General features: G+C 42.6%; 1 protein-coding gene across 9 annotated transcripts; it reads left to right on the top strand.

The window, feature by feature from the left end:
* On the top strand, positions 1-25,865 carry mllt10 (MLLT10 histone lysine methyltransferase DOT1L cofactor). 9 transcript variants are annotated; one of them, XR_005101309.1, is made up of 21 exons: positions 1-396; positions 1,712-1,791; positions 2,449-2,503; positions 4,071-4,180; positions 4,272-4,375; positions 4,546-4,639; positions 6,727-6,816; positions 10,613-10,711; positions 11,471-11,798; positions 12,459-12,668; positions 13,341-13,796; positions 17,106-17,242; positions 19,630-19,747; positions 21,526-21,598; positions 22,618-22,811; positions 23,049-23,198; positions 23,274-23,320; positions 23,659-23,945; positions 24,042-24,126; positions 24,313-24,376; positions 24,420-25,865. XR_005101309.1 is itself a non-coding variant. In XM_037279601.1 (21 exons), exons 1-20 carry the CDS (start codon positions 234-236, stop codon positions 24,326-24,328), a joined length of 2,943 nt encoding a protein of 980 aa, XP_037135496.1. In that variant the 5' UTR covers positions 1-233; the 3' UTR covers positions 24,329-24,376; positions 24,420-25,865. The 9 variants fall into 9 exon arrangements, 8 of the variants coding, with proteins under 8 accessions (XP_037135496.1, XP_037135495.1, XP_037135497.1 ...); XM_037279601.1 differs by having other exon boundaries at positions 24,266-24,376; XM_037279600.1 differs by having other exon boundaries at positions 24,266-25,865.
* The last annotated feature ends 223 nt before the right edge of the window (positions 25,866-26,088 follow it).

The raw sequence follows: 26,088 nt of genomic DNA on the forward strand, positions 1-26,088 counted from the left end.
TTTCCCCTTGGAGGACCCCCCCCGCCCCCCTCCCCTTTAACCTCAACATTGCGTCGTGAAGTGCTTGTTTTGGTTAAAATATAGCGTCAAGAAAACACGTAAAAACGTTTAAGACATGGAATTTCGGTCGAGCGTGACCCAATGCACCGTAGCGGAGGACCGAGGGACGCATTAAGCGAAGGATCCGACTCGTCTTCCTATCGTATTGCTCCGCATGTTCAATTTCTTCGTAGATGGTCTCCGGAGAGCGTTGTCTGCTGCTGGACACACAGTTGTCGACGAGTAACATGAAGGAGATGATTGGAGGGTGTTGTGTTTGCTCAGACGAGAGAGGCTGGGCGGAGAACCCGCTGGTATACTGTGACGGACACGGCTGCAACGTCGCCGTGCACCAAGGTAAGCTCGTTGCTCTCTGCGCTAAGCTAGTGGTTAGCTGTTAGCTTTCAAGCTAGTTAGCCCGGTGCAAGGTTATGGAGCGTCCAGCTCCCAAGGCCAAGCTTAAGAGCAGGACAACGCAACTGCTTTAGCTGGATCGTAATCCACTAATGTTGAATCATAATCGTTACTTTCTTTGGTGCTGAATTCTACGGTTGTGACACCAAGAAGAGAGAAGCTGTCAAAATGTCATCATTGCCAAGCCAGAGTTGGGGGAAGTTCACCAGCCATAAAATAAAGCAATGTTCGTTATCAACAATACAGATTTCTATGACGTTATGTGAAATGATACTTAACTCGTTAGCTAGATGACGGCTGTGTTTACAAACGCTGCTGCTCACCATGTGGAAGGCTCACTTCGTACGTCGAAAACAAAAACTCAACAGACAGTAGAACTGAGCAATGGGGGGAAAAAAAACATATTTCCCCCCAATATTGCCACTATTTCAATGTCATCTTCCCATGTATTTTTTAAACAAACATCCCATATTGCAGTAACCACCATCAATAAACACTGTTTGTTGTTACGTATGGTACACTAGTATTGTCACAATACGAGAATTTCAATTTAGATTTTTACACCTGCATAAAAAGATGTTCCTCGATATCTGTACTGAAACAGAAACAAATAAAATAAAACTAAAAAGATGTCATGATAATTAGCCAAATGCAAGGTATTAACTGTGTCAAATCAAAGTCGGTAACATGCAGCTATTGATGTGGCCGCAGAGATTTTTTTTAAATGGCCAAGTTTCATATTATCTTTGTCATCTCAATGTAGTATCAGAATAAAAACCTTTGGTCACGTGACATACCGCAAGTACCAAAAGCCACTAATGGAGTACAATTATTAAGCCATACGTTTCAATGACTTTTCCAGTACAAACATTTATTCAGTCTATGGCAGCAATTAAACTAATTGCCTGCAAAGGGCCTGTCTATTATGAGTATGAATGTAAACATTGTTACACGTGCTGAAATGAGGAAATTACACATACTGTGAAAGACTAATGCTGTCAACATAGAACTCTCGTCTGGCAGTTAATTTATTTTTCACTCAGTGTACTATAGCAGGGGTCCTAACCACCAACCAGTCTGCAGAGAGACAGAAAATTATAGAGGGCAACTGATGAAGTTAATTTCTTTAGTCAAAAAGTAGTCTTCACTAGTAAAAAAGTTCATGTCGCCAGATTGTAGCTGCTCTTTTGGATTTGGATTCTAGGAAGTGGTCAGATCAGAGAGTCGTTGATTGTGCTGTGTTTTCATTTCTCTGTAGCCTGCTACGGCATTGTGCAGGTGCCCACTGGTCCATGGTTCTGCAGAAAGTGTGAATCTCAGGAGAGAGCGGCCCGCGTGGTGAGTCTTACGTTTCATCTGGCAACTATTTCGAAAAATCACAGAGAATGTGGAACATGTCAAAATTTCAAGTTTCTAATTTTTTCAGTCCGAAATGGCCGGAAAGCTTTTATGTACAAAGCTGAGGGTTTTAACTTTGAGTGCTTTCTACTTAGATGTGGTAAGAAACCTATTTGAGGTTAAATGTCTTGTAGCCTGATACAATTCCCCAAATAACCACATTTAGTTGAAGAGCATATTAACATATTTTAAACAGCAAATCTGGCAGATCCGCTCAGCACCAATTACTCTCAAGTGTCACGCGTCTAATTAAATATGTGTGACAAGCATTGATAGGGGATTACGGGCATATAACGAGACTCCCTTGTTTCTGCATCCCATCTGTGGAAGTAGAAGTTTCAACTTCATTTGACCTTGGCAAACAATAGTCTTCTTCACAATCTCAAGAGCGTGTCAAGCATAGGTCGTGTTTACAGTTTGAATGGATACAGTTTTAATACTCAACATGAATACAATAGGGTTTTTTTTTGTCGGCAAGGTGTGAACTTTGCCGACAAAAAAACCAACCTATTGTATTAAAACTGTATCCAAGTGATTCCAGTCATATGACTCCAGTCTGGCGACATGTCTTACTCGGTGCATCTGGTTTATCCACAGAGATGTGAGCTGTGTCCCCACAAAGATGGCGCCCTGAAGAGGACGGACAATGGCGGTACGCGGCGTCACGCATGCACATGACCACGCTCGCATCTGTGCTCGTCCTCTTGTGTTGTTAATTGCGTGTCGCCGGCGAGTTAAAGGGGCTTGGGCGTGCTGTGAGTGCTGCTGTTTGGTTAGTGTGTGTGTGTTTGTAAGTTTATGAGGGGGTGGGCCACGTTGGGTATAGTGCGTAGCCTGTGAGGAGTCTCCTTGCTGGGTTCACTCGGAGGTCATCTTGGTAGAGAATGTAAATATTCTTTGCGTGTGTGTGGGTGTGTGTGTGTTTGTGTGTGTGTATTGAATCAGTTCGAGAGAGAGCCACAGCTGTGGGATTGTGTCCAGGCCTGCAGGGAGGCATCACGACAACACTAACACACACCGTTTTACTACTTTCTCCTTTTTTCTTTTTTTTTTTTACCCTTCCCACGACCCCGCTCTCGCTTGTCCTTTTCCTCATCCCCCCCCACCTCCTCTCTTATCCTTCCATTTTCATTATCTTGTCCTGTCAGCTCCTCTTCCTCAACTTGTTGAACTGCTCGCCAACATTTTTTGCCCACCATTCAAGACGAGAAGAAAATGGCGCTTTATTTATATCCCGCCAATTTGCTATACACACTTTTGGCTCGTGTAGACAATTACTCCTTTGTATGTATTGTGAGGAAGAGAAGATGGAAAAAATATGTTTGGAAGGTTTTAGGAATCATCACCTCCATTCATCATCCATCCTGCTGTGCATCTTCTACGCCATAAGGAACATTTGCTTTTACAGCAACGTAGGCTGCGTCGTCAGCATTGTTTTGGTTCTGACAGCCACGGTTCTAACGTAAGCGCCAAACCTTATATTTGCTATTGTGCCTCAGGTTTCTCTTGAATTTGAACCACAACACTAATGTAGTGACAAAAGTTCACCGTCCAAACACATTGGACTTCTTGGTCGCACAGCTTGACAAAAGGGGTTTTATGGTAACGATGTGAATTGTTAGCTTGAGGAGCAAGGCCGTGCCACTTTTATAGTCCTGTTTTATAGGCCTCTTCCAGATTCTTGGAGGGACTTCAAAACAACAACATGCCCCATTTCACACCCGCTGCCTTCTCCCTGTCCCACCCTCTGCCCCGTTTCCCTGTCCTGCCCGCCGGGTCAAAGGCAGGTCAGGGGTTCAACTGTAAGTTTAAGCCTGTTTTTGTTTCCTCTGCGGGGGGAAAGACAGACACCTCCAACGTGGCAGAAGTCCATCTGACTTCCCGCTCACCTTCTTCTGCCACTCCTCAATTTGTCATCAATTCTGCCGTCAGTTTGTCTTGGCTGACAGGCAGCTGCTGTGCCTTTTAGGCGGCACAATAAATAGCCTCTTCATTGCAAATGTATCAATTAAAATGTTCAGGGTTCAATTCAGTTGATTTTTGCATATTAATTAAGAATGGGCATTTGACGAAATAAAAAAAATAAAAAATACAATTCAATTATTTAAATCGCCAATGTCGAAAGATTGAATGGTGAGTTGTCAATTCACGTCAAATTGGTCTATGTCAATACACAGCAATTAGTTATTCATTAAATCTGCTTTTTGCCAATATTACAGGCTGGGCCCATGTGGTGTGTGCCCTCTACATACCAGAGGTGGAGTTTGCAAATGTCTCAACTATGGAGCCCATTGTGCTACAGTCGGTGCCCCATGATCGCTATAACAAGGTAATAAATAAATCAAAACGTTAAGGAACCGGTTTACCTGCCAATACCGCAAAGGACTGTCCATGTGTTTCTGTGACTTGTCCTTGTCTAGACATGCTATATTTGCGAGGATCAAGGCAGAGAGAGTAAAGCGGCCACTGGAGCATGTATGACCTGTAACAAACATGGCTGCAGGCAGGCCTTCCATGTCACATGGTGAGATTCCCCTCACATCACATTTACATCACTGCTCAAAGGAGGAGACTGCTTAGTAATTTTACACATGGGTTATGCTTTTATGATTTGAAAGAACTCGGAATTTCAAAACGCTTTGATATCATCCTCTTGCAAATTGTTTTAGTTTTTACATGTTTTTTTTTTTACAGTGCCCAGTTTGCAGGGTTGCTGTGTGAGGAACAAGGCTCGGATGCAGACAACGTCAAATACTGTGGTTATTGCAAATACCACCACAGCAAATTGGTAAGTAGACCTTTCTGTTTGGCACAAATTCCACAAATACAACCTTGATATTCATAACCACGAAGAAGGAAGGGAAGAGTCTTTAGTTTTTCTGCAGTGTGGATTCAAAAATTCAGTTTAGTCACAATTGAAAGTAGCATATTTGATAAGATGCAATATTTCGATTGAAATGTTGTCTGTCCGTGGCCCGCCTGTATGCAGCTTCTTTGGTTTGAATTAGCTTGTGCCTTTGCTTCAGGTTAGGCTTGAATTAGACCAGATTGATTAGAAGAACTGAGGTCTGTGTTAAATATTTTGGTCTGTTCCACGTGGTACATTAGCCTCTTCATTACATCATAAGGTTGAAATTAGGATGACTCGAGAGAAAGCACACATTTCTAAAATGCTCCATTTATTTTGTTAGAGATTGGAACATTGTGGCTTTTGGCCTTCACGTTCAGTCATGTCTTCATTCGTTCATTCACCCATTCTAATGACTGTCATTACTGTCATTCTTCTTTTTTTGCTTACTCGTCCAACCTTTTCACCCTTTGCCAAATTCCCTACTGCCTTTGTTAGAAATATCTAACATCCATTGAGTACACAGGTCGGAAGAGTTTTGCATCTGCAGATTCCTTGGATGCGCTTGTATTTTATGTGTACTGAATTTTGCCCCAGCCAATTAGTTCTTGACCACTAGTTGACCTTTTCCTGTTTAGCAACGAATGGCACCTTTAAGTCAACCAAAACAAATGCAATGAAAGATCATATGCGTGACATGGGTGTTCAAACTCCATCTTGTGAGATTGAACTTTCTTCTGCCTCATGACACATCATTTCATTCATTTGAAATCATTCCGAAACTGGATAATTCTCTGATTTCTTCATTTGTTGACAAATATATTGTTGGTTACTTTGCATATTGTAGATACTAAGATGATATGAAATCCAAGCAGTTTGTTAATATTGCTCTTTTAATATCGGTGTTAGAAAAATCCGACAGGCTTTTTAATGTGAGCGCACATCGATGATATTTTGGAATGTTAACAAACACAAATGGAAAACTCATGCTGTCATATTGATTTGCGTAAATGGTTTTGGCTGTTGCGGACAATACTGCATTTGTATGACTGACTGTACGAGAGTGATGAGGAGTGCAGGGTGGATTTCCGAAAATGTCTATTGAATAGTATTGACAGCATATAAAAAATATTTTTTGGGCTGAGTTTGAGACCAAATCTGATATTAATGACAGCTCAAGATCTTTTATTGTTTTAGCTTCACAACAACTTTATCGGTAATTTTATACAACAAAAACATTGTTTTCCTTTAAATTCGTGTTGGAAGAAATGTATCAGGGATTTTTCAAAACAACTCGTGTTTATCCAAAAGTCAACAACAACAGGATCGAATGTAGATTTTGCAAAATGCTCATACTGAATGCAGTCTTTAATCTATGCGCGGAGGTAATCTCAGCGCTTCTTAATCGCCATGGCAACAGACGCTATGAGCAAGAGCAAACAGACTAGGACAAAAATCGATTACCAAGGCCGTCCAAAAGTGTCCCAGGGTACCTAATAAAATTGTACTCTTAAAAAGACAATGGGCACGTCCTGTGGCGCAGTGTTGAGGAACGTTTTTCACCCCCCCGCCCCCATTGTTAGTTCTGCCGTCTTTGTTACATTTGCTTGTCCGCTATGCGTTATGTCAAACTGAGCAGGTCATTGACAGGAAATCTGCTCTTTTAGCTTTTTTTTTTTCCCCCCTTCCCATTAGCTTGTCTGTATGCTGAATACGTTTTGAAAAGTAACAATGCAAGGGAGGTATCGATTCAATCAAGTCTGCTGTATATCATAAATGGTGCCTGCAGATATCACGGCACTCCTACCACAGTTTTTTTATTCACTTTTGAATGTGCTCATGTAAGTTTGATGTGACTGATTTTTGATGTAGACTTTAGTTTTTCCATTTTTGACCTGACCTTCTGTCATTTTCTTTTTTTTTTTTTCCCCTCATTTTTTTCTGTAGTTATTCTAGATTTCTCTAGCTCAAGCCTCTTTTTCTTTGAACTTCATCCAGTAACCTGGAGTTCCTCTTTACCTTTTTAGCGAAGACGCAGGGGCCGCGGTAGTAGATCTCAAAGCTTAAGTGACTCTTCCTCTCAGTGTATGGATAGACCCCCAGACCAGGAAAAGAAGGTAAGACAGCCTTCAGATCTTACCCTCTCTTCGCCTCCCACCCATGACTGAGAGTCCACCACCAGAAATTTGTACTGTTGCTTTTACATGCCCACATTGTGGAGGGACAGACGGACAGACAATGCTCTACTACTACCACGAAGACACTCTGCCGCTCAAGTAGTGCCTCTCAATTTGATTATATGACTTGCTTTCTTTTGTATGAGATGGTGAGTTTCAAAGAGCAGGACCAACAAGACAAAGCAGGGTTTATTTTATTTTATTTTTGGGTTCCAGAAAGATGGACAGTTTCAATCCGTTGGCAGTACAACAAAGAAAAACATGTCTTCAACCACGGGAAGTTGAGCAACCACTCAGACCCGCAGCATTGTTGTGCTCAATACATCACTGAAGCAGGACTTCAGAGTCTCACATTTCGTACAAACATGATTTTATGGGTCATAATCCTCATCACGGAGCAAAGATATTTGATCAAATGTGCATTTCCAGTTTTCTCGGATGAACCCTATCATCATTTTTTTCATGACAATGTTGAGAGGTGTATCAATGTTCTTATATGTTAGTTTCATAATGTCTCATGAATCACTCCAACGACTCCAATGAAATTGTACATGCACACATGACAGCACTTGGATTTAGCAGGGAGTGTGATTCCCCACACCGCAATTGCCCCAATTAGGGATCGCGGCTTTTAATAAATGCGAAAATTTTTTGTTAATCAGTCATGGAGGTTAGCAGCACATGTAATCACAAATTGCGTAAAATCTGAATTAACAGCCAGCCCAATTTACCACCCCTGAGGGCTGTTATCTTAAAATAAACAAAAAAAAAAACCACTATTAATTGTATTCTCTCCTTTTGAATCAATAAGTGATTCTCGTCGGTCATTATACAGCTAGTCCTAGTGTATATCTTTTGGCGATGTGTAGCGAGCTTTAACTTTCTTGAGAGTGTACGCCGTTCATGTGTTTTTGTCCCATCAATTGTGCTCACCTTATGTTAGACCCTCCAGTCAAACTCCAGTAGGGGCTAAAAAGAACCCTCACACTGGACGCTTAGAAAAGGCCTCCAGGAAACATGTGCACAAGCGCCCCCCCGCCCCACACACACACACACACACGCACATGCAACACACAAATCCTGCAGGAAACGGCGCAGGGGAATTCCTGCCAGACCAGGCCAGGGCAGATTATACCCCCCATACTCCTCTCACTTCCTGTTCCTCTGTTTCACCCTATCTTCCCTCACCTCCCCAGGCTCGCTGTACCCCTCTCCACCTTTTCAGCCCCAGGCCTTTGTGCTGAATGCTTACGAACAAACCGGCAGCATATTCAATTCCATATCATTTCCGTACTACTGACATTTACATTTTGGCTGGTAGCTTGTATACATTTTATGACAGCATTTTAATTTTCTGCTCAAATCAAACCTAGTGATAAATGAACTTTTCTGTTATCATTTTGTTCCCCCCCCCCATCACCACGCCGCCATTAAGCGTTTCATAGGCTGAATAATGGTTTGACAAATCCACAAAACAAGATTGATACTAATGTGTATTGTCGGAGGCCTATTTAATTTATCGCCCAAATGTATCTGTCATGTGCAGTTTAGAGTGTAAAACATCTGTCAACATACATTTGGGCAACTGTTTTCACTCCAAATGAGTTTTGCGATCTTTATTCTACATCGACGGAGTGGGTGTCACTCTGTTGTCGTTCTCTCATTGTCCGGACCGTTGTTGATAAATAGACGTGAACCCCAGCCTCAGCCAAACTCATATTTACCTCACACACTTTCAAAGAGCACTTGGACATGTCAAATGAGCTTGCTGCTAATGGTGGCCAACGGAGAAAAAAAGGGGTGCGCGCATACTGAAAGACATTGTCTCTGCCTGTGTAATCAATTGACCTGATTGATAAGGGTGTGTAAGGTTATATTGTGTGTTCCCACGCCTGCTGCCTTGTGTGTGCGAGTGTGTGCGTGTGTGCATGTGTGTGATATTCGACCCTAGCTGCTCCATCAACATGAACGAATGGAATGTTAATGAAAAACAACAAAGAATTTTCTTCTGGCTCGTATCCTTTTATTCATTAATAAGACAACACACATCGGAGAAATGATAGAATTGTACTGTTGTAACGACCTGAATATTTATTCACTTCGTTTTTTAGTAGTATGCTAACTATGCTGAGCTTGTAGTTCTGAATTCATTTAATTCTTTTGATTTCGGGATGATTTACTGACCATCCTTTACAAAGCAAGTAAACGCGCTCCCCATAAATTCTTAAAGAGTGATAAAATATTTTTTTTTTGTTCTCTCGACTAAAAATATATTTTTAAGTCGAATAATATACATTGTCCCTTTAACTGTGATTTTATTCTGGCGTTTTAGTGAAAGTTCATTTCTGCAAAACAATATTGCTTTATTTCATCATTCCGTTGTTAATTAAATTCTGAACCACTCTGGTATCCAACGCTGCTAATTTATTGGTGTGATTCTTTTTTTAAATTACGACCTGTGTTGCTTAGCCTTAGATATTTAAAAAAAGCATATCAAAATAATTTGAGAATGAAGGTTTAGAAGGTGGAGGAACCATCCAAGAGATTGTGTCAACCAGTCGAGTGACTTTTACCAATGTTGAATCCCACAACGGGTCCTTGATGCTGAGCTGATAAGGTTGTTTTTCAAACCGGTTTAACTGAAAACACCTGCTATCTTCAGCCAAAAAAAACAACCAAAGAGGAGGAGTGCTCAAGAGTAGTACAATTTTATGCTTCACTAACTGTACGTCATTTTTATGATTGCTGAAAACATGTTTACATTTCTAGTCATTATCATTAAATGTAAGCAAAAGACAAAGTTGTATGGCTTGACATTCAAATGCCATTCGAATATATGACATTCCAAAAAAACAGGGGCGGCTCAGTTAATGCCGCTGTAAAGTCGAGGCCTGAAAATTAGCATTAGCGGAAGGCGGGCTTCAGTGGAGCAGCTATCTCCGATTTCGGCTGGTGGGGGTCTGTTAACTGCCACTCATTGCGGAAGTCTGGCTAAACTGTCACCAGCTTTCATGTGATCATTTCCCAATGAGACCCTGAGGGGAGAGACGCGGGGAGGGAGGGAGGGAAGGGTGGAGTCGGTCGGGGCGGCGGTTGCACTGTTTGCTAGTTGTCACGACAGTCACCAATCCGTCTCTCGAGATTGATGCATATTTTTGCAGCCTGTCTAACTGACGGCGCGCGTGTAAAAAGTCTGTACACGCATCTGTCTGTCCGTATGCGTGTGCAAAGAGGTGTCAGGGTGTGGGGTGTTGGTGCGGCGAGGTGTAAATGCGCCAGCACCCGGTCACCACCTCACGGGTGCGAGCTGGCTGGCGCTGTGCAAAATGGTGTAAATTGAGATGCGATGGTCCAAGAAGGAGGATATGATTGGATGAAACAATGGGATGTTGTGCATTGGGGCCACCAAGCACTTAGACACACGGCTCTAAACTTCAGCAGGCTGAATTCCTGTTGCTCCCAAAGCTTTATTTTCCCCTCCATCTCTCTTCCATCACTCTCTTTGTGCTTGTGACGCTTTCATCTTAGAGTGAGCCTTTGAAATGTAATGCTTTTTCCCTTCACACACACACGCACGCAGACTCCATAGCCGTCCGTGTTCCTGTGATTTAGCCCCATCTTCTTGGAAATAATCATTCCCAGAACAGTTACATGTTGAGACGTCTACAAACAAATTTTTTTTCCCATTAAGCCTTGCTTATGTGTTATTTCCTTTTTTTGTACTTTTAACACTCAGAAACACAAAGAACGGGACAGACACAAACCCAAACACAAGAAGACCTCCATGGACATGTCCCCCTCCCTTGTTCTCCCAAACATCGTGGTCCCAGAGAAGGTGAGGAGCAGCCTTCTCTTTTTTTTAGTGAACTGCTCTTCAGAAGTGTCCGAATCAATCGATTGATCAATACCTAATCGATGATAACATTTATTCGATTTTAACAATCGAGTCATCGTTCAGAGCCACCGTTTAAACTTAATCGTCTCATTTCAGCCTCTTGCCACTAATTGTGCTCCGATTTCTGTTTTGCTTCATTAAACAGACATCTTTTGGGGTTGAATCAATAAAAGACATTTACCAACATCTGCTTTCACTTAACACGGTGACCAAATCAGTAATCACTTTAAAAAGGGCTGGGGAGTAACATCAACCCCTTTTGAGTTGTGTGGTGGTTGTTTTTGTCACTAAACAATTGGTCAATAACAATATTTGAGGGAAAATTATTTTATATTGTAATGAAATGTACAATCAAATTGTATCGATTAATCGACTGACTAATCGATTGAATAATCTCTTGTTTTGGTCATCAGTGGCTTGACTTTCCCTGAATGAAGACATGTTTTCTTTGTAGCTTTTCTTTTGCTAGCTCAATTATATAACTGCCAACTGCCAAACCAATCTCCATTTGGGTGTCTATCTTGAAAAAGGTGCAAATTAATGAATTGTTTAACACTGAGAGATAAAAAAAATTGTGCACTTGCAGGTGACGACCCAATTTTGTAAGTTTTTATTGTCTGTGCTTAAATCCTGTCCACTTTTTTTCTTTTAACCATCATTTTTCCTCACTGATGTTCCCTTTCCACCTTCTACCTCCAGACGTACAACAGCAGCGGTTCAGCGGGTCCACCTCTCCCCGCAGCCTCACAGAAGCGACTGGATGACGCCAGCGCTCGTTTCACCAACGCCAACTTTCAGGAAGTGTCGTCGACTCACTCTATGGGAAGCTCCAAGGACTGTCACGTCGGTGACGGCGCGAAGGTGGTGTCTGACATGAAGAGCAAGAAGAGCGCCGCTGGAAGTCACGTCGTGGGACAGAGGGGTGGCCGGAAGTCTCTCACCTCCTCAGGGAAAGTTCTCACCTCTGCTGTGGTAACCATGGCAACCTCCACATCTGCCTCTGCCTCCACTGGGCCTTTCCATCAAGGTAAATTGATAGCTGCAAATGTTTCTGAATGTTGATTTTTTTTTTTGTATACAAAAGACCCTGCAGTTAGAAACACGGTAGCAAAAGTGTCCAATTATTTGGCGGTCTTACCTGCTCAGTGTGTTTATAACGTGCGACTGGATTTTGACCAGACACCAGATTTTCTTTTTGTGTGTGTGGCCTTGATAGCAATGTTTTGTCTCTGGCCTCCGGCTCCTATAATCTCGCCACTCGTCTGAGAAAAGACACACACACACACACACAGACGTGGGGGAGGTCAGAGCCCCAAGGAGTCGATTGCTGTTCAAACGAAGCTTTTGTGTTTTCGATTATCAGAACCTTGAGCTCGCATCAGGTGTGTGTTTTGGCTATCTAAGGAGTAGCAAAGTGTATTCATTTCCCTGCGTACTTCCTTTGTGGGAGGAAAGCATGAAGAGGGAGGGAGGGAGGGAGGGAGGGCTTACTTAAGAGCGGATGGAGATTAATAAAGCATAATAGAACGATTATTTGGGTTATCTTGTTTCTCTCGCTCCCATTAGTCGGGAGATGTTCCACTTTTGATGCATCTGCCTCCTCCCAAGTGTTCTCTCATCCCATATTAGATCTTCACATATTCTCCCATTTCCTCTGCCTTGTCCTTCGCCCACCTGTCTTATCAAGGGCTGCTGTTGACGAGTTCCAGCAAGGCGCCCTCGACCCCCACATCCTCTGATTTCCTAAGCTTCGTCGACTCCTCCTTGCGTCCAGGGGGCATGACTTCCTTTTCGTCGCCGCCGTCTTTCAGCTGCCTGGTGAAGCCGAGTTCAGAGGGCGGCGTGTCCGAGGGAACAACAAATCTTTTCGGCTCTCTCGCGACGACCGCCCCTGCAGGTGACGGTTGGACACTCTCAACTGACTTTCCGAGCATGTTTTCAAACGGAACTGGGTTTTATATTGCGGCTATTACTATAATCACAACATTGCCAAAGTGAATACACTGGACTCAGGATAGGAACTGGGCCAGCCCGTCAAAAGCTGATTATAATTGATGCCAATAGAAATGGTGTTCCTAGAGTCGGACACGGCAACGCATCCTTTCGCCGTCCTTGTGAATTAGACATCATCGTCTGTAATTCCACAATTTATTGATAAAAAACATGAGAGACTCATGAAAAGCCCACATAAGGAGGAAGCACTTGTAGACAGCAGCAAGGATAAAGTCTTACACTCTGGACCTTGAGTAGATCCAGACTCTTTTCTTTTTAGCTTGGATTCATTATGTCAAACATTGTGAAGTAAAGGACAGTCTAGTAGTGAAGTTACCAAATGACATTTTTATAATCATCTTACTGATGATGCATTCAGTGCTAATGGCCCGTGTGACAAACGAAGAGGACGTGCTTTTTTTTTTTTTCTGTAAAAAATGAAGCCACTTTGTCACATTTCTTTAACCATTTCTTTTTAGCAGGATCCAATTTAAAAGCAAACGTATTTTCCCCCGCAGTGTTGGGATAAATGTGGAAATGAATCACTAAATATTCCGTGCTTACTTTCTTATTTCAGTGGGGGGAAAGCTGTATGAGAATTCCCACAGTCTCTCAGCCAGCGAGACGACAAGCCTCAGTGGCTCGGCTGCCTACAAACGGCCACAGCCCTCCAGCGCGGGACCGGGGATGGCTGGAACAACCGCGGGAGGAGGGGAGGATGGAGTCAAGAAGAAAAAGAAAGGCAACTGGCGCAACAGATTTGGACCTTGCTTCACAACAGACGTCAAGCCGCCAGAGTCATCACCCTCCCTCGCTTTGGCCACCACCTCCACGGCCAACACCTCCTCCTCTTCCGCGGCCCCCCCTTCATCTTCCTCCTTGAATCTCTGCGGCCGCCCCGGCTTAGCTTCCAGCGGTGGTTTAGGAATGGGAGGAGGAGAGAGAGGTCTCGGGGTCATGGGTGTTGGCAGCGGGATTCAAAAGTCCCCCTCGCTCCTCAGGAATGGGAGTCTGCAAAGCAGCAGCGGGCCAGGTGAGGGCACAGAAACATAACATTGCCATTTCCGTGTGCGCGCGCTCTGATTTCTAACACCGCCCTTTGCAATCAAGGCATTGAAGGCCAAACCACTCAACGATTTAGCAAGCGTGTTGGTAAAAATGTGCAACTGCTGCTGTGTTTTTACAGCGTCTGACATGTCAGTTGTCTGTTCAAGACTAATTGGGATGACATTTGCTCGTTGCTCCCCATTGATACCAGAAAATAATTTCCATTTTTGGATTGCGGCCTATATCTTGAATCTGTAGTTTTTGGATGACTGTAATTTTGGTGTGAATGATCTATCATCAAAAATATTCAGGAGCTGTACACTTTGTATGGGGTGATATTAAATATTGGTAAATATTAGCGTTTAGTATGTTTTATGTTTGGTTCGGCAACAGGTGGAAATCTTTTCTGAAACATCATAGCTATAAATTACAAGACCAGTTTTTATTGGTCAAACAAAAATGAAAATCCAGTACCTCTCAAGCCTCTTATTTGAGGGGAAAATTAAAAACATTTTTGAGCTCTGTGGGGACACACAAAACCATTAAGATGTTTTCCAGTGTTACTTGTTGATAGTGAGTGGATCTATTAAATAGCTGCATTTAAAATACTGAAGCTGCTTTCCAGCAGAGTAGGCTACCGTAAGTCACTGCCACATTGTTGTTGGATCTTGCTTTCTTTTCCTGACCATAATGTCTGGGGAATTTTTTCCCCCCGTTTCATTTGAATGATAATGTTAAATAGAAATGACAACCTGTTTCTATTGGGACAGAAAGACATAAATAATGAGCGTCAACATTAACCCACAACGGTTACACAAACCTTTGTAATGGGTTTCTTGCAATGACATTTTTCCGTGTGCAGGTTTTTTTTCTTTTTTTCTTCTTCTTTGTGTTCAGTTGCTTGGCAACTGCTTTGGAGTTCCCCTCTGCTGGAGGAAATGGTTCAGTACAGCTCTCACATCCCGCATTTCCACTTTCTTCCAGGATTAGCACCTTTTTGTTTATGCCCGCTGTCGCCCAGCCCCCTGCTCTTACCTTTTTTCTCTGCCTCTCACATCTTTTTCCCCATCTGATGATGTTTGCTTATTTTCCCGAAATGCTAATGATCTACTTAACTGAATCAGCTGAAATATGTTATTTTGTTGGTGTCTGAGCGATGAGAAAATATATTTAGAGAGCTTTATCACAATTGATCTTAGGTTTTGTAATTGTTTTGTAATTAATCACTTTTGTTTAATTAATCACTACTACCACTTTTGTAATCACTTGTGGTGTTTTTTTTTGTGTGGATGTTCTCTTTTTCTTTTGTGGCACCACATCCTGGTGTACTCCAGATTTGCTGCAAATGTATTTTAAATCTGGATAGCCACTCCGTAGCAATTTATAATGGCACACATTCCACTTTTTAGTTTTTATTTACATCAAATTTAAAAAAATACATATAAAAAATATACAGTTTTGCTGCTACCCAAAAAATATTTTTATTAATAGTGAAGTCTGGAAATTGTGTTTAGGGGTTTCTTTGCTTGGCTTGACTTTCACTCAAGATACATAGGACATGATTTAGGGCATTTATTTATTTTGCTCTGGTGGTCAAGGAAAAGGTAGTTTGCAGTGCAGTGTGTCTGGCACGATTGTTGCTTTTCCCTATAGTGCGGTGTCATTTGTAACCACCACTGGTGTGAGAAGGAAGGGAAAAGGAAGGGTGCTGATATGGCCTTGCAGTGTGTGTATGTATGTATGTGTGTGTGTGTGTGTGTGTTAATCATGTGTTCGTCTTCACACTGTAAATATTTAGCCGAGGGTTAATGTAGGGCAGTAATGGGGAGAATCCTTGGCTGCCCTCCCTCGCTCCCTCCCCCATCATCTTTACTCCACCATGTTGATGGATAGATAGTTAGCTTGATAGATAGATGGATGGATGCTGGTGGGTGGTGAGAGCCAGGGGTTCGTTTTTGCTTAGGTTAATGTTTGACGCTGGGGGGTGGGGACAGGACTGTGTTTGTGCCTTGTAGATGCGGAGTGGAAATGAATGTACCTTTTCAAATAAATAGTCTGGATAAATATCAAAAATAAAATAACACATTTCTATTGAGGTTTGATGACTAAAAAATATTCACATATTTTTACAAAATTTTAATTGTTTAGGCACACGCACACACACAGATTTCAGGATGTTTTTTCTGCATTTCAAAACCACAATTTGTTAGAAACTAAAATATGGCCATCCTTCCTGATAAACAATCCTAAATGTTGAAATGAACCTTGAGCTGCTCATACATCCGTACAATATCACCTTTTTCTTGTGCTTCAATGCATGTAAGAAGCTTTTTATGGGCGATCTGAACAAAACGTATAAATTGTCGATTTGGCCTCTCATCAATCTCTAAGTAGTACATGCCCTCTGAGTGACTGCAGCCCAGATTTTGCTTATCCATTTTTCTGGTGCATATTACAAAGTGTTATAAATAGTATGTAGGCCCGTGTAGTGTAAAGATACCCCCCCTCATCATCTCCCTTCACCCCTCCTGGCACAAAGATCTCTTGTTCCCCCAGTGAATGTATGCTGCCCTGAGCCATTCAGGCTTTTGTGGAACTGAGAGGCCCTATCTTCCCCCCCTACCACCACCCCTGCTGGGGTCAAAGGGGGCTGGGGCAGGGCTTATCCCCAGTTAGCGGCTGAGCACAGGCGTGTGTGCGCGTGCGCATGTTTGTGTGTGTGTGTGTGAGTGTGCCTGTCGATGAGGCAGGCTGAGATAAGGGGATGAGGCATGCACACATGGATACGTGAAAACAGACTTGCTCATTTTACGCGCAATATAAAAAGGGTCTTTATTTATTACATCTTGCGGTCTTTTCAGGGCATTTCCTGCAACCTTTCAGTGTAAATTGCAAAATGCATATTTCTATTTATTACTTTAGTTTTCAATTGTTCGTTTAACTTCCTCCCATAACAATGACATTTTAAACATATGCCCTGAAATTTTTTGGAAATTTAAAAAGCTTATTCCAAGTTACAACCAATTGTTTTACCATCAACATGAGATATATTTTGGTCTATATTGTTAGATTTGCACAAACACTTACATTTCCTTAAAATTATTTTTAAGTTCAACTAGTTTTTTTTTATTTCATTGTGAAAATGATCAACAAATGTGAGAACCCAAAAGTGGTGTGTTTTGTATTTCAATATAAAATCACATGTATCCAATTTCAGTTTTGTCGCTTCTCCCGTAATATTATGCAATAACCTGCTGTTGGTCTAACATAAGGATTTTTACCGGACTGTTCACAGGTGTTTTCTCCAGCGGCGACGGGTCGTCATTGTCGGGCCCCGGCGCTACCTCGGAGCAACTTCAACTCGCATCGTCAATGGCCCCTCCCTCTCCTTTCAGCGCCACCGCCCCCTTGACCAGCACGGCCGCCACACACGTGAGTCGGAACACAAGAGCCGTGCCGATGACACACAAGCACACTTCTCCTTCTGTTTGCCTCTTTCTCACCCACAAATCCACGCGCACAGTTTATTCAGCAGCCTCTGTCAATCCAACAACATCTTTACGATGAAGTGTAGATTAACTGCAGAAGCACAAATAAACCACTGCTCACTAATTAAAATGGCTTCCCGGGCAAATCTCTGCGCGGCACGTTAATTATGTGCGAGGCACATGCGCCCCTGACCTTGTGTGAATTGTCTCTTCTCAGTGAGTTATTGGACAACTGACAGTACTGTGCACGCGCCTGAGGTCTTCAGGTTTATTCACAAATCAGCATTTTGTGTTTGCCAGCAAATTTCAATTACTTGTGGCCTTCATAGAAAAATTCCCCATTGTGTTAAGTCAAGTGGGAATTTTTAAAAAAAATCCTGACTAAAGTTAAGCAGTGGAAAGAAATTGAGCAAAATCATCATCTGGTGGTTTATTTTGTATGACACATTTTTGATTGATACATTTGTTGTTGTGATAGTGAGTAAAATGGTGGAATGGGAAGAATACTCCTATTTTTAAAAGTACACATCAAAAAAGTGTATCTATAGAATACTATTACGTTGGGAAAAATAACAAATGTTAAATGAACATTGACTTAGTATTTATCAGCAACAATATATTTAGCTTCTATCAGATACTTAGTGTCATTCTAACCACAATAAATTCACCTGATAATATTTCAGTCCGTTTTTTTTTCCCTACAAGGAGAGAAAGCGAGCGCTGGAGAGGGGAGGCGTGATCTGTCGTCAGACTCGTTCACTGATCTCACTGTCCCTCGTTTCAAAATGTCCTCAGAGAGCATTTTCCGTCAGTGTCCTCACAACTCCATTTTTCTCCCGTGTCCCCTCACCGACTCCTTTTTTGCTCTCTGCCGCCCGTTCACTCTCCCCCTCCACTTTCCCTTTTCCCCCCTCCCAATTCTCCCGTCTTTTTCTAACTCTAACTCTGTTGTCCTGTGATGTAATGACATCTGACAAGCAGCACCACAGTAGGGATAGAAGGGGTGCTATAAAGTGTTTGTCTGTGTGTACGTGCAGGTCCGTGCGTATTAGGGGTTGTCTCCATTTTTCAGGCCTGGCATTTGTCTTAAGCAGGACCGACCGAATAGGCCTCGGGAAGCATAGGAGCTATTTGCTGCCGAGGGTTAGGTTGTGTCTGTGTAGAACTGAGAGATAGAGCTGCCTGTTATTGGCTATCAGTCCAGGACAGAAAAAAAGGAGGGCATCTTTGAATGAAAAATGAATGGCAATGAAAAATGAATGTTGAAGGAAAATGGTCTGTACTAATTTCAGTGTCGGGAAAATGGACAGTGAATGGCTTCTTCATTTGAGAGGAAGTGGCTGGCTTTTTCCTGGTTGTTTTCCATATTTGATGTTGAATTAGTAATAGGAGATAATGGCCTTCTCCCAGACGCTCGTCTAAATGTGAGCAGATGTGGAGGAATGATTGGACCCTATCACAGCTGTCTGCCCCTAGGTCCATCTGGGCTTCAACAATCGGATCGTTTCCATGAGTATGCTTTGGAAAGGGAGTTTTGTTGACTTACGATAATTCGGTAATGCAACGACAACTTCTACAAAAATAATTGTATGGTATCCGTCATGCCTCCGTTGATAGGACTAAAAGAGTCAGGCATTTCGTCCCCTCCTCTCCTATTATTCCCCGCCTTCTCACTTAAACTCCACCCCTTTGCTCCACGGCCCTTATTTGGGAAATAGCTTAATTGGATTAAACTCCATGCATCAGAAACACTTTGTCAGCATGTCAGCGTTGTGTCAGTTCTTCCAAGGGCTTTGGGCCTCACGTGTGAAGCAGAACAGAAAGATGCAGTGTCGAGATGATATTGTTTGATTTCTCCCCCTTATGAAATTCACGGCCCCTAATCTTTTCATCTATGCAACAGTAATTTTGATCACAGGTTTTGGAAAAGCTTTTCGTGGATTTATATTGGTCTCAAACAATTATACCCCTTTCAGATTCTTAGCTTTCTTTTTTATTTAATTTATTTCAGCAGCCTCCGATCTAATTTCTGAAAATATTTATGTATTTTTCAAAAATATTAAAATGTTAGATAAATGTAGATTTAATTCAGTTTATTGTGATTTTCTAATCGAATACATTTTTGGAATTCTTTTTTACATTGTTGGAACATTTGCCGACATTCTTCAATTTCTTATATGTTGGTTTATTTCACAACTGCTACCAAAAACACATGTATGGTATAGTATTGTTTTGGTTGATAAGGTATCGCAGTACTTTTTTAAACACTCATACAAAACGACACAATGAGGCTTTTTATAACTTTGTCTTATTTCTGTCTTTTATCTTCAGGTGAGTGTCCTTCCAGGGTCGATTTTCAACATGGCCCCCTCACATATGTTTGGTAACCGGCTGAATCCGAACTCTGCCATGGCAGCGCTCATTGCCCAGTCGGAGGCCTCACCCGCAGGTATGGAGCTTACGTACCCATGTGACACAATCATGTGTGTGAGAGAGCTCGGCGAGTGGGGGGGATAATGGATTGTCACGACCCCCTTCTTGTGGTCCTGCAGAAAGGTCACGGGTCAACGCTGGTGAAATTTTCAAGGTCCTCCCTGCTAGCTCTAGTGACCCCTCCCCAAACCCCCTTTTTGCGAACAATCAAACAAACACTTTGAGTCACTTTTAAAATGCAGTAAGTTTTACACACTTTTTCTTTTTCGTAGTGCTTTCTTGTCTGCCCGGTGATGATGATGAGGGTTTTTTTTTTTTAAATGAAAGTAATTTCTTCCTGGAAAAAAAAAAGACATTTACTTGAGAATGGAAGAGAGAAGACTTAAGATGTCCGATGCCGCCATCATCAGTCAGATCCTCTCTGACCCGCAGGTTAACTCACTAATCAGGCTGAATGACACGGCGACGTGGGTGTGGGCTCGGATGTGGGTGTGTGAACCAACGCCCGTGTGTGTGAGAGCAATGCTAAATCCTTACAAATGGAAATGCATTACTCAGGGTACAAGTACTTACACAATCTGAAAAAAAAATAGGAAATGAAAAATCATGATTAGAAAAAAATTCCATAGATAATATTTGAAAGACAAATAATTACTTTGGAATTATAGGAATGTGAAAAAAACAAAAAACAAAGAATTACAATTAAATAGCAATACTTGTAAATATTAAGAGTAATTCAATTCATAGAGTATACATTACTTAACGTCGGCGTGTTGATGTGCAAACAGGCGTGTGTGTGGAAGAGCACCCGTTTACTTTGGCAGCCATCTCATTGCTTTGTGTGTGTGTGTGGGGGGGGGGGGGGGACGCCAGGATGCAAAAGGTTACGGAGGATACACACATTTGGTTAAAAAAGACAAAGTCAAGCGAAGGACTATGGCGCTGACCCACTAGGGTAAATGCTTAGATTGACTGTCTTAAGTAGAAGGGAGTTTAGTGCTAGCATGTAAACGCAAAAGTGTGTGTGATTCATGACTCTCTCTGAGGGAAATGAAAAGAAACGTCTGGCCAGCGGCCCAGCAAGGCGGACACATAAGAGAGCGAGCGGGCAAGGCCCACTGGACAGAAAGAGAAAAAGAAAGAGAGGGCTTTTGAATCAAGTGTCGTGTGGAGATTCCAAATTTTGCTCTTTGGAGTTTGATGATGATGTCACCTCAATGAATTGGGATTCAGTTACAAACTTGAATGAAAACAAAGCCACAATTTTGTGGACATTTCTTTCAATAGTTTTATCAATGGCAGCGAGATTTGTTCAATTTGGTGTCATTTTTTGGGTTGCTTCCATAACTGGTAATGATTACCTACCCTGTAAGTGGTCAGCTTTACCTTGACTACAGGAAGCAAAAAATAAGACTCATTTCTCATCAATTAATGCTAACTCTGCCAGTCATCAAATGTTTCCCCTCATTTTCTGTGTCTCCGGATTCTAATGGAAAACAGTGTGTGTGTGTGTGTGTGTGTGTGTGTGTGTGTGTGTGTGTGTGTGTGTGTGTGTGTGTGTGTGTGTGTGTGTGTGTGTGTGTGTGTGTGTGTGTGTGTGTGTGTGTGTGTGTGTGTGTGTGTGTGTGTGTGTGTGTGTGTGTGTGTGTGTGTGTGTGTGTGTGTGTGTGTGTGTGTGTGTGTGTGTGTGTGTGTGTGTGTGTGTGTGTGTGTGTGTGTGTGTGTGTGTGTGTGTGTGTGTGTGTGTGTGTGTGTGTGTGTGTGTGTGTATTTTGGGGCGGTCTGTGTGTATAGATCAGGAAGCTGGAGACAGCAGCGTCGGTGTGCAGGGTTTCTCTATAAGGGCTTCTCCCAAGACCACACCGCGGTGAGTACACACACACACACACACACACACACACACACACACACACACACACACAGATGCACTCCCTCCCTCCATCCCCATTTACATTCCAAACTGACCCCCTCCCTCTTCACCCATCCCCCTCTCTGCTTTTCCCTCTGCTGGCCCCCCATCTCCTCTTTCTTCCTCTCACGCCACACACACACACACACAACCACACACACACAACCACGCACACTCCCATTTAGCTCCTCCACGCCTACAGGCAGTTCTCGCTCTGTCAGCCAACGATAACCTGCGTTTTTGAAAGTGGTAACCACCCTTCTGCTGCAATTGAGTTTTTCTTGTTTTATTCACACTAGGAAAGATATTTTGTTTGTTTTTTGCAAAGTTTTCTCTTTCAAGGAATGGTTGAACGCTTCGGTCGAGATGGGAATATTAATTGCAGGAATTCTTTTTTGTTTTGATAATTTTGTGGGATGCATCGTTTCACATGAGGTTGGTGACATTGTCATTTTAGTATTTAATAACAAGCATTTTGTTACTCTGTAGATAGTAATGTTATTATTTTACAAATATCCATTTTAGAATAAAATAAATTGCAGCCTTTTATTTTTGTAAGTGAATGCAAGCTATACAGGTGGATTTTGTGTGTGCTTTTTAATGTTCAATGTCACGTATTTTGATCAAGGAATTTGTGTGTCCAAAAATGGGAAAGACACTTTTCAAAAACTTGGCCCAAGATCGTGAAGACACACTCGCCTCCACACAGCTATTTTCAACTTGTCAACATAGTCCACTTCCATCTTCTGTCTCATTTTGCACTTGGTCTTTCTCCTGGCCTTTTTGCTCTCGCTCTCACACACTTGCACACACACACACATCCTGGCCCCTGTTCATTAGAAGCCACTGTAACAACAAATTGATGTCGTTTTATAGCCAGCAGTGTCTATGTTTGTCTGACATTTATGTTTGGTCGTTAATCTCCCTATTGACCTCTCTATCGCTCCTTTTCTATCTGCATTCTCCCTTTTATTCAGCTCGCCAATTGGCGGCCTGCAGATCCACTATGACTCGTCAGGGTCGTTGCCGGGACCGGGGCACGGGTTGCTAGGGGCCGGGGGAGGCGGCGGCGAGACGCTGCCCCCGGTGGCCACCACCATAGAGCAGCTCCTGGAGAGGCAGTGGAACGAAGGGCAGAGCTTCCTGTTGCAGCAGGGTGCGCAGGGAGACGGTGAGAGGCAACACACCGTTTCCGTGGACATCCTTTTCAATGTTGGAAAAGAGATAGGGTCAACCTCTGACCTCCATTCGGGAGTCTCTTGACATGCCATATGAAGTCTGTGCCGTGTAGCATTATTTTATTGTCACGGGTGCCAGTTTGAAGGACCTCTCTGCCCTGCCACAGAGCACACAAATGTAAACTCAAGACAGTCCAGCTGCTGACTGACAATTGCTGTCTGTTTCTCAGTGGTGGGCATGCTCAAGTCCCTCCATCAGCTGCAGGAGGAGAACAGGAGGCTGGAGGAACAGATTAAAACGCTCACCATGAAGAGAGAGCGACTGCAGCTTCTCAGTGCTCAGCTATCAGTGCCTTTCACACCCACCTCCGCCTCCTCTGGTACACACATTGATACCTGAAGATGTAACACTTTTGTTTTTCCTCTCCCTAATATACTCAATGAAATTGTTGTAGATTTAAAGGGAGGAGCCTCTGACTCATCTTTACCTGTGGCATCTCAGGTAAATCACATTTTAATTGATGTCATCAACTTCCTGTTTGCCATTTGAATAAAAACAGTGTTTTACTTGTGTTCACAGTTTTGTTGTGATCACATTCAGAGATTGAATGTCATTCAAAATACTTGTTGACTGTTTATTTGGGATAACATGATTGACTTAGAACATTTGCCATGATCACTTGGAACTTGCTTTGTCTGATATATTTTGGTTCTCATTGACATTGTCTTTCAGCCTTTTTTTTAAAAAAATGACTGACTTCAAGATGCTAATTGACTACATATTGTTGACATGTTTCCCTCCGGCTTGTATCACTAATTTGGTGTTTGTATTCCTTTTAGGACAGTGCGTCATGTGGCGGCCACAGCAGTAGCGGCTCTACCTCTTCCCTGTCAACCCCACCCTCACTGTCCCAAAGCCCACCTCAGCCGCAGCTAAACGGCGTCATCGCCACTGGGACCACCCCGGCCGGCCTAGGGAGCATGTCCGGATTGATGGGCACCTTTGGTTCCGGAAACACACTTGGCATGGGGGGCATTGCTGGCGGTCTGAACGGAGTGATCCAGATGCCGGCAGGGACTGGAAGCCCGCACGCAACGGGAACTGCCACCTTGTCTGTCAATAACAGGTAGTGTAGCCATCATCTTAGTATTTCAAATCTAAATCAAGAAAAGCCTTTACGAAAGGCAAACGCTATTGCGCAATCTCTGTTTGTTGTTGTTAGTTCTGCACGGCTAAGCCTGGCAGACCAGCAGAGACTCCTCCAGCAGCAACAGCTCCAGCAGCTGCTAGCATCGCAACCCTCAGCGGTACGACACACACCATTTGCTACTTTATGCTTCAAGACAATGAATTATTAAATCCATGTCCTCTCTTCCCCATATTTATCATCTTTCTCTGAGCACTTGCATTGACTTTGCTCTTCTGTCCCTTCTCCATCTCTTCTAGCCTAGAACTATTTTTCACACCATTCTTCCCCCTCTGTCTTCCAACAGCAACTATAGCGGCTGAGGCAAGAACATCAAGACCGGCTGGAGTTCCACACATGTTGGGCACTGAGCGATATGGCGGAACTCCAGTCAAAACTCTCGCAGTGTGCGGGGGTTTTGTCACACATTTCACAAGTGGCTGAGTCTCTTAGATGTTTTTCATCCCACCTCATTCAACACCGGTCTGGTTTTTCTGCCGTGTCACTCTCTCAGGGGCCTCTCTGCACACGTTCGCGCACGTGCTGACAAGACTGCAAATGCAAAAAGCACACTATGTTTTGTATAAAAAAAAAATAATAAAAAAAAGCCAGAATCACTTCAAAAGTAGCAGATGCATGTTTGGCATCTGTCTGGCAGCTTTCCTAAAAGGACAAAGATAGTCCACACATTCCCACTATGACCGCTCTGCTTTCCTTTGTGTGGCATATAGAGAGAGAGAGAGAGAGAGAGAGAGAGAGCCATGTCTGGCTCAGCCACCGCCGAAGCCTGCTTATGATTCTATCCTCTCGGGGCCACACATGAAAGGGCTCGCTTAAAAGGCCACAAATGTTCACGGGAGGAACTACAAAGATGGAAGCACATACCGCTGTGTGTATCAACATGTGGAAGTGGTCATCCTTCTTGAATGAACGCCCCTAGCGGCACCTACCTCTTCAGCGCGCACGCAGGACCTAACTGGCCGATAGCAGCGGCCAATAAAAGTCCGCAAGAGTCAAGACCGCTCAATCAGCATTCGCGCCCAAAGTGCCTGAGGCAAAATGATTTTTTTTGGTTTTTTTTGGCTTATTATTTTTAAACCTTTCCCCTCCAGTCTCTCACTCTGCTCTCCGAGTGCTCCCGGCAATTAAGCTGCATTGCCAAGGCAACGGATTACAAAACACTGATGTCATTTAAAACCAGGAAATGTTGTTGTGCTGTATTCGCCAATGTTAAAGCTCATTTTTGTAATTGTGCTTTTTATTTATTTGTTTATGTAACAAATGTGAGATGGTTGTATCTTCCAAGCCCGCAGGTGTTGCTATTAACATCAGCTTGTCCTACTGTGTAAAGTTTGCTTTTCTTTTTCTGTTTTCTTGGAAGCTCTTTGATTGATTTGTATTCTGGTTCTCATGTTTTCAACCAGTTTTGATAGTTGATGATGGGGAGTGTGTGTGACTGCAGCTGTTTAAAGGGTGGGTGCGGGGTCCGTTCTTACCTCGTTAAATGTAAATAGATCTTGTTCCTCGTTGGCTGATGGTGTACATAAGGATTTGTGCAAAGGAAAGCCAATAAAGCCTCTGTTTGTGTGATATTGGGGGGTGGGGGGGGGCAAGTTTGGAGTTTTACTGGACACACAAAGTATTAATTTATTTTTATATGTGCAGGGAGATTGTGTTTCTTTTTTTTTTTTTTTTTTTTTAGGTTTTACACTGTTTTTCTTGACATTTTATACTACAGTGCACCGTGTTTCCATCCGTGCACAAAATGTTTGTATACATTTGTACAATTAGCTAAATAATGGTGGGTGGGGAAAAGAAATTGTATTTCAGATCACAAATTAAAGAAACACTCTGATTGAACTAACAAGCCTATCTGTGACTTCAAGGGGATGGTTGACAAGACTGAAATATTTGGAGGAAACTACAAAACGTTTAGCAGATACTTTGATGGATGTTTTAATAAACTAAATAATAATGCAATTTCTTTCAAAATATCATAGTAAATAAATAATTTTTAAATGTACTAATTTCTATATGTTTTAATTCTGTAAAACTTTGTATCAAATCTTAGAATAGGCAAATG

This window comes from Syngnathus acus, chromosome 20, assembly GCF_901709675.1.
Source record: "Syngnathus acus chromosome 20, fSynAcu1.2, whole genome shotgun sequence".
Lineage (NCBI taxonomy): Eukaryota > Metazoa > Chordata > Actinopteri > Syngnathiformes > Syngnathidae > Syngnathus > Syngnathus acus.

Bases quoted from the DNA above. Each gene is read 5' to 3' on its own strand.
- mllt10 (XM_037279600.1), top strand. From the start codon at position 234: ATGGTCTCCGGAGAGCGTTGTCTGCTGCTGGACACACAGTTGTCGACG. The intron at 397-1,711 runs GTAAGCTCGTTG...ATTTCTCTGTAG, and splicing joins CAACGTCGCCGTGCACCAAG to CCTGCTACGGCATTGTGCAG. The intron at 24,127-24,265 runs GTACGACACACA...CATCTCTTCTAG, and splicing joins TAGCATCGCAACCCTCAGCG to CCTAGAACTATTTTTCACAC.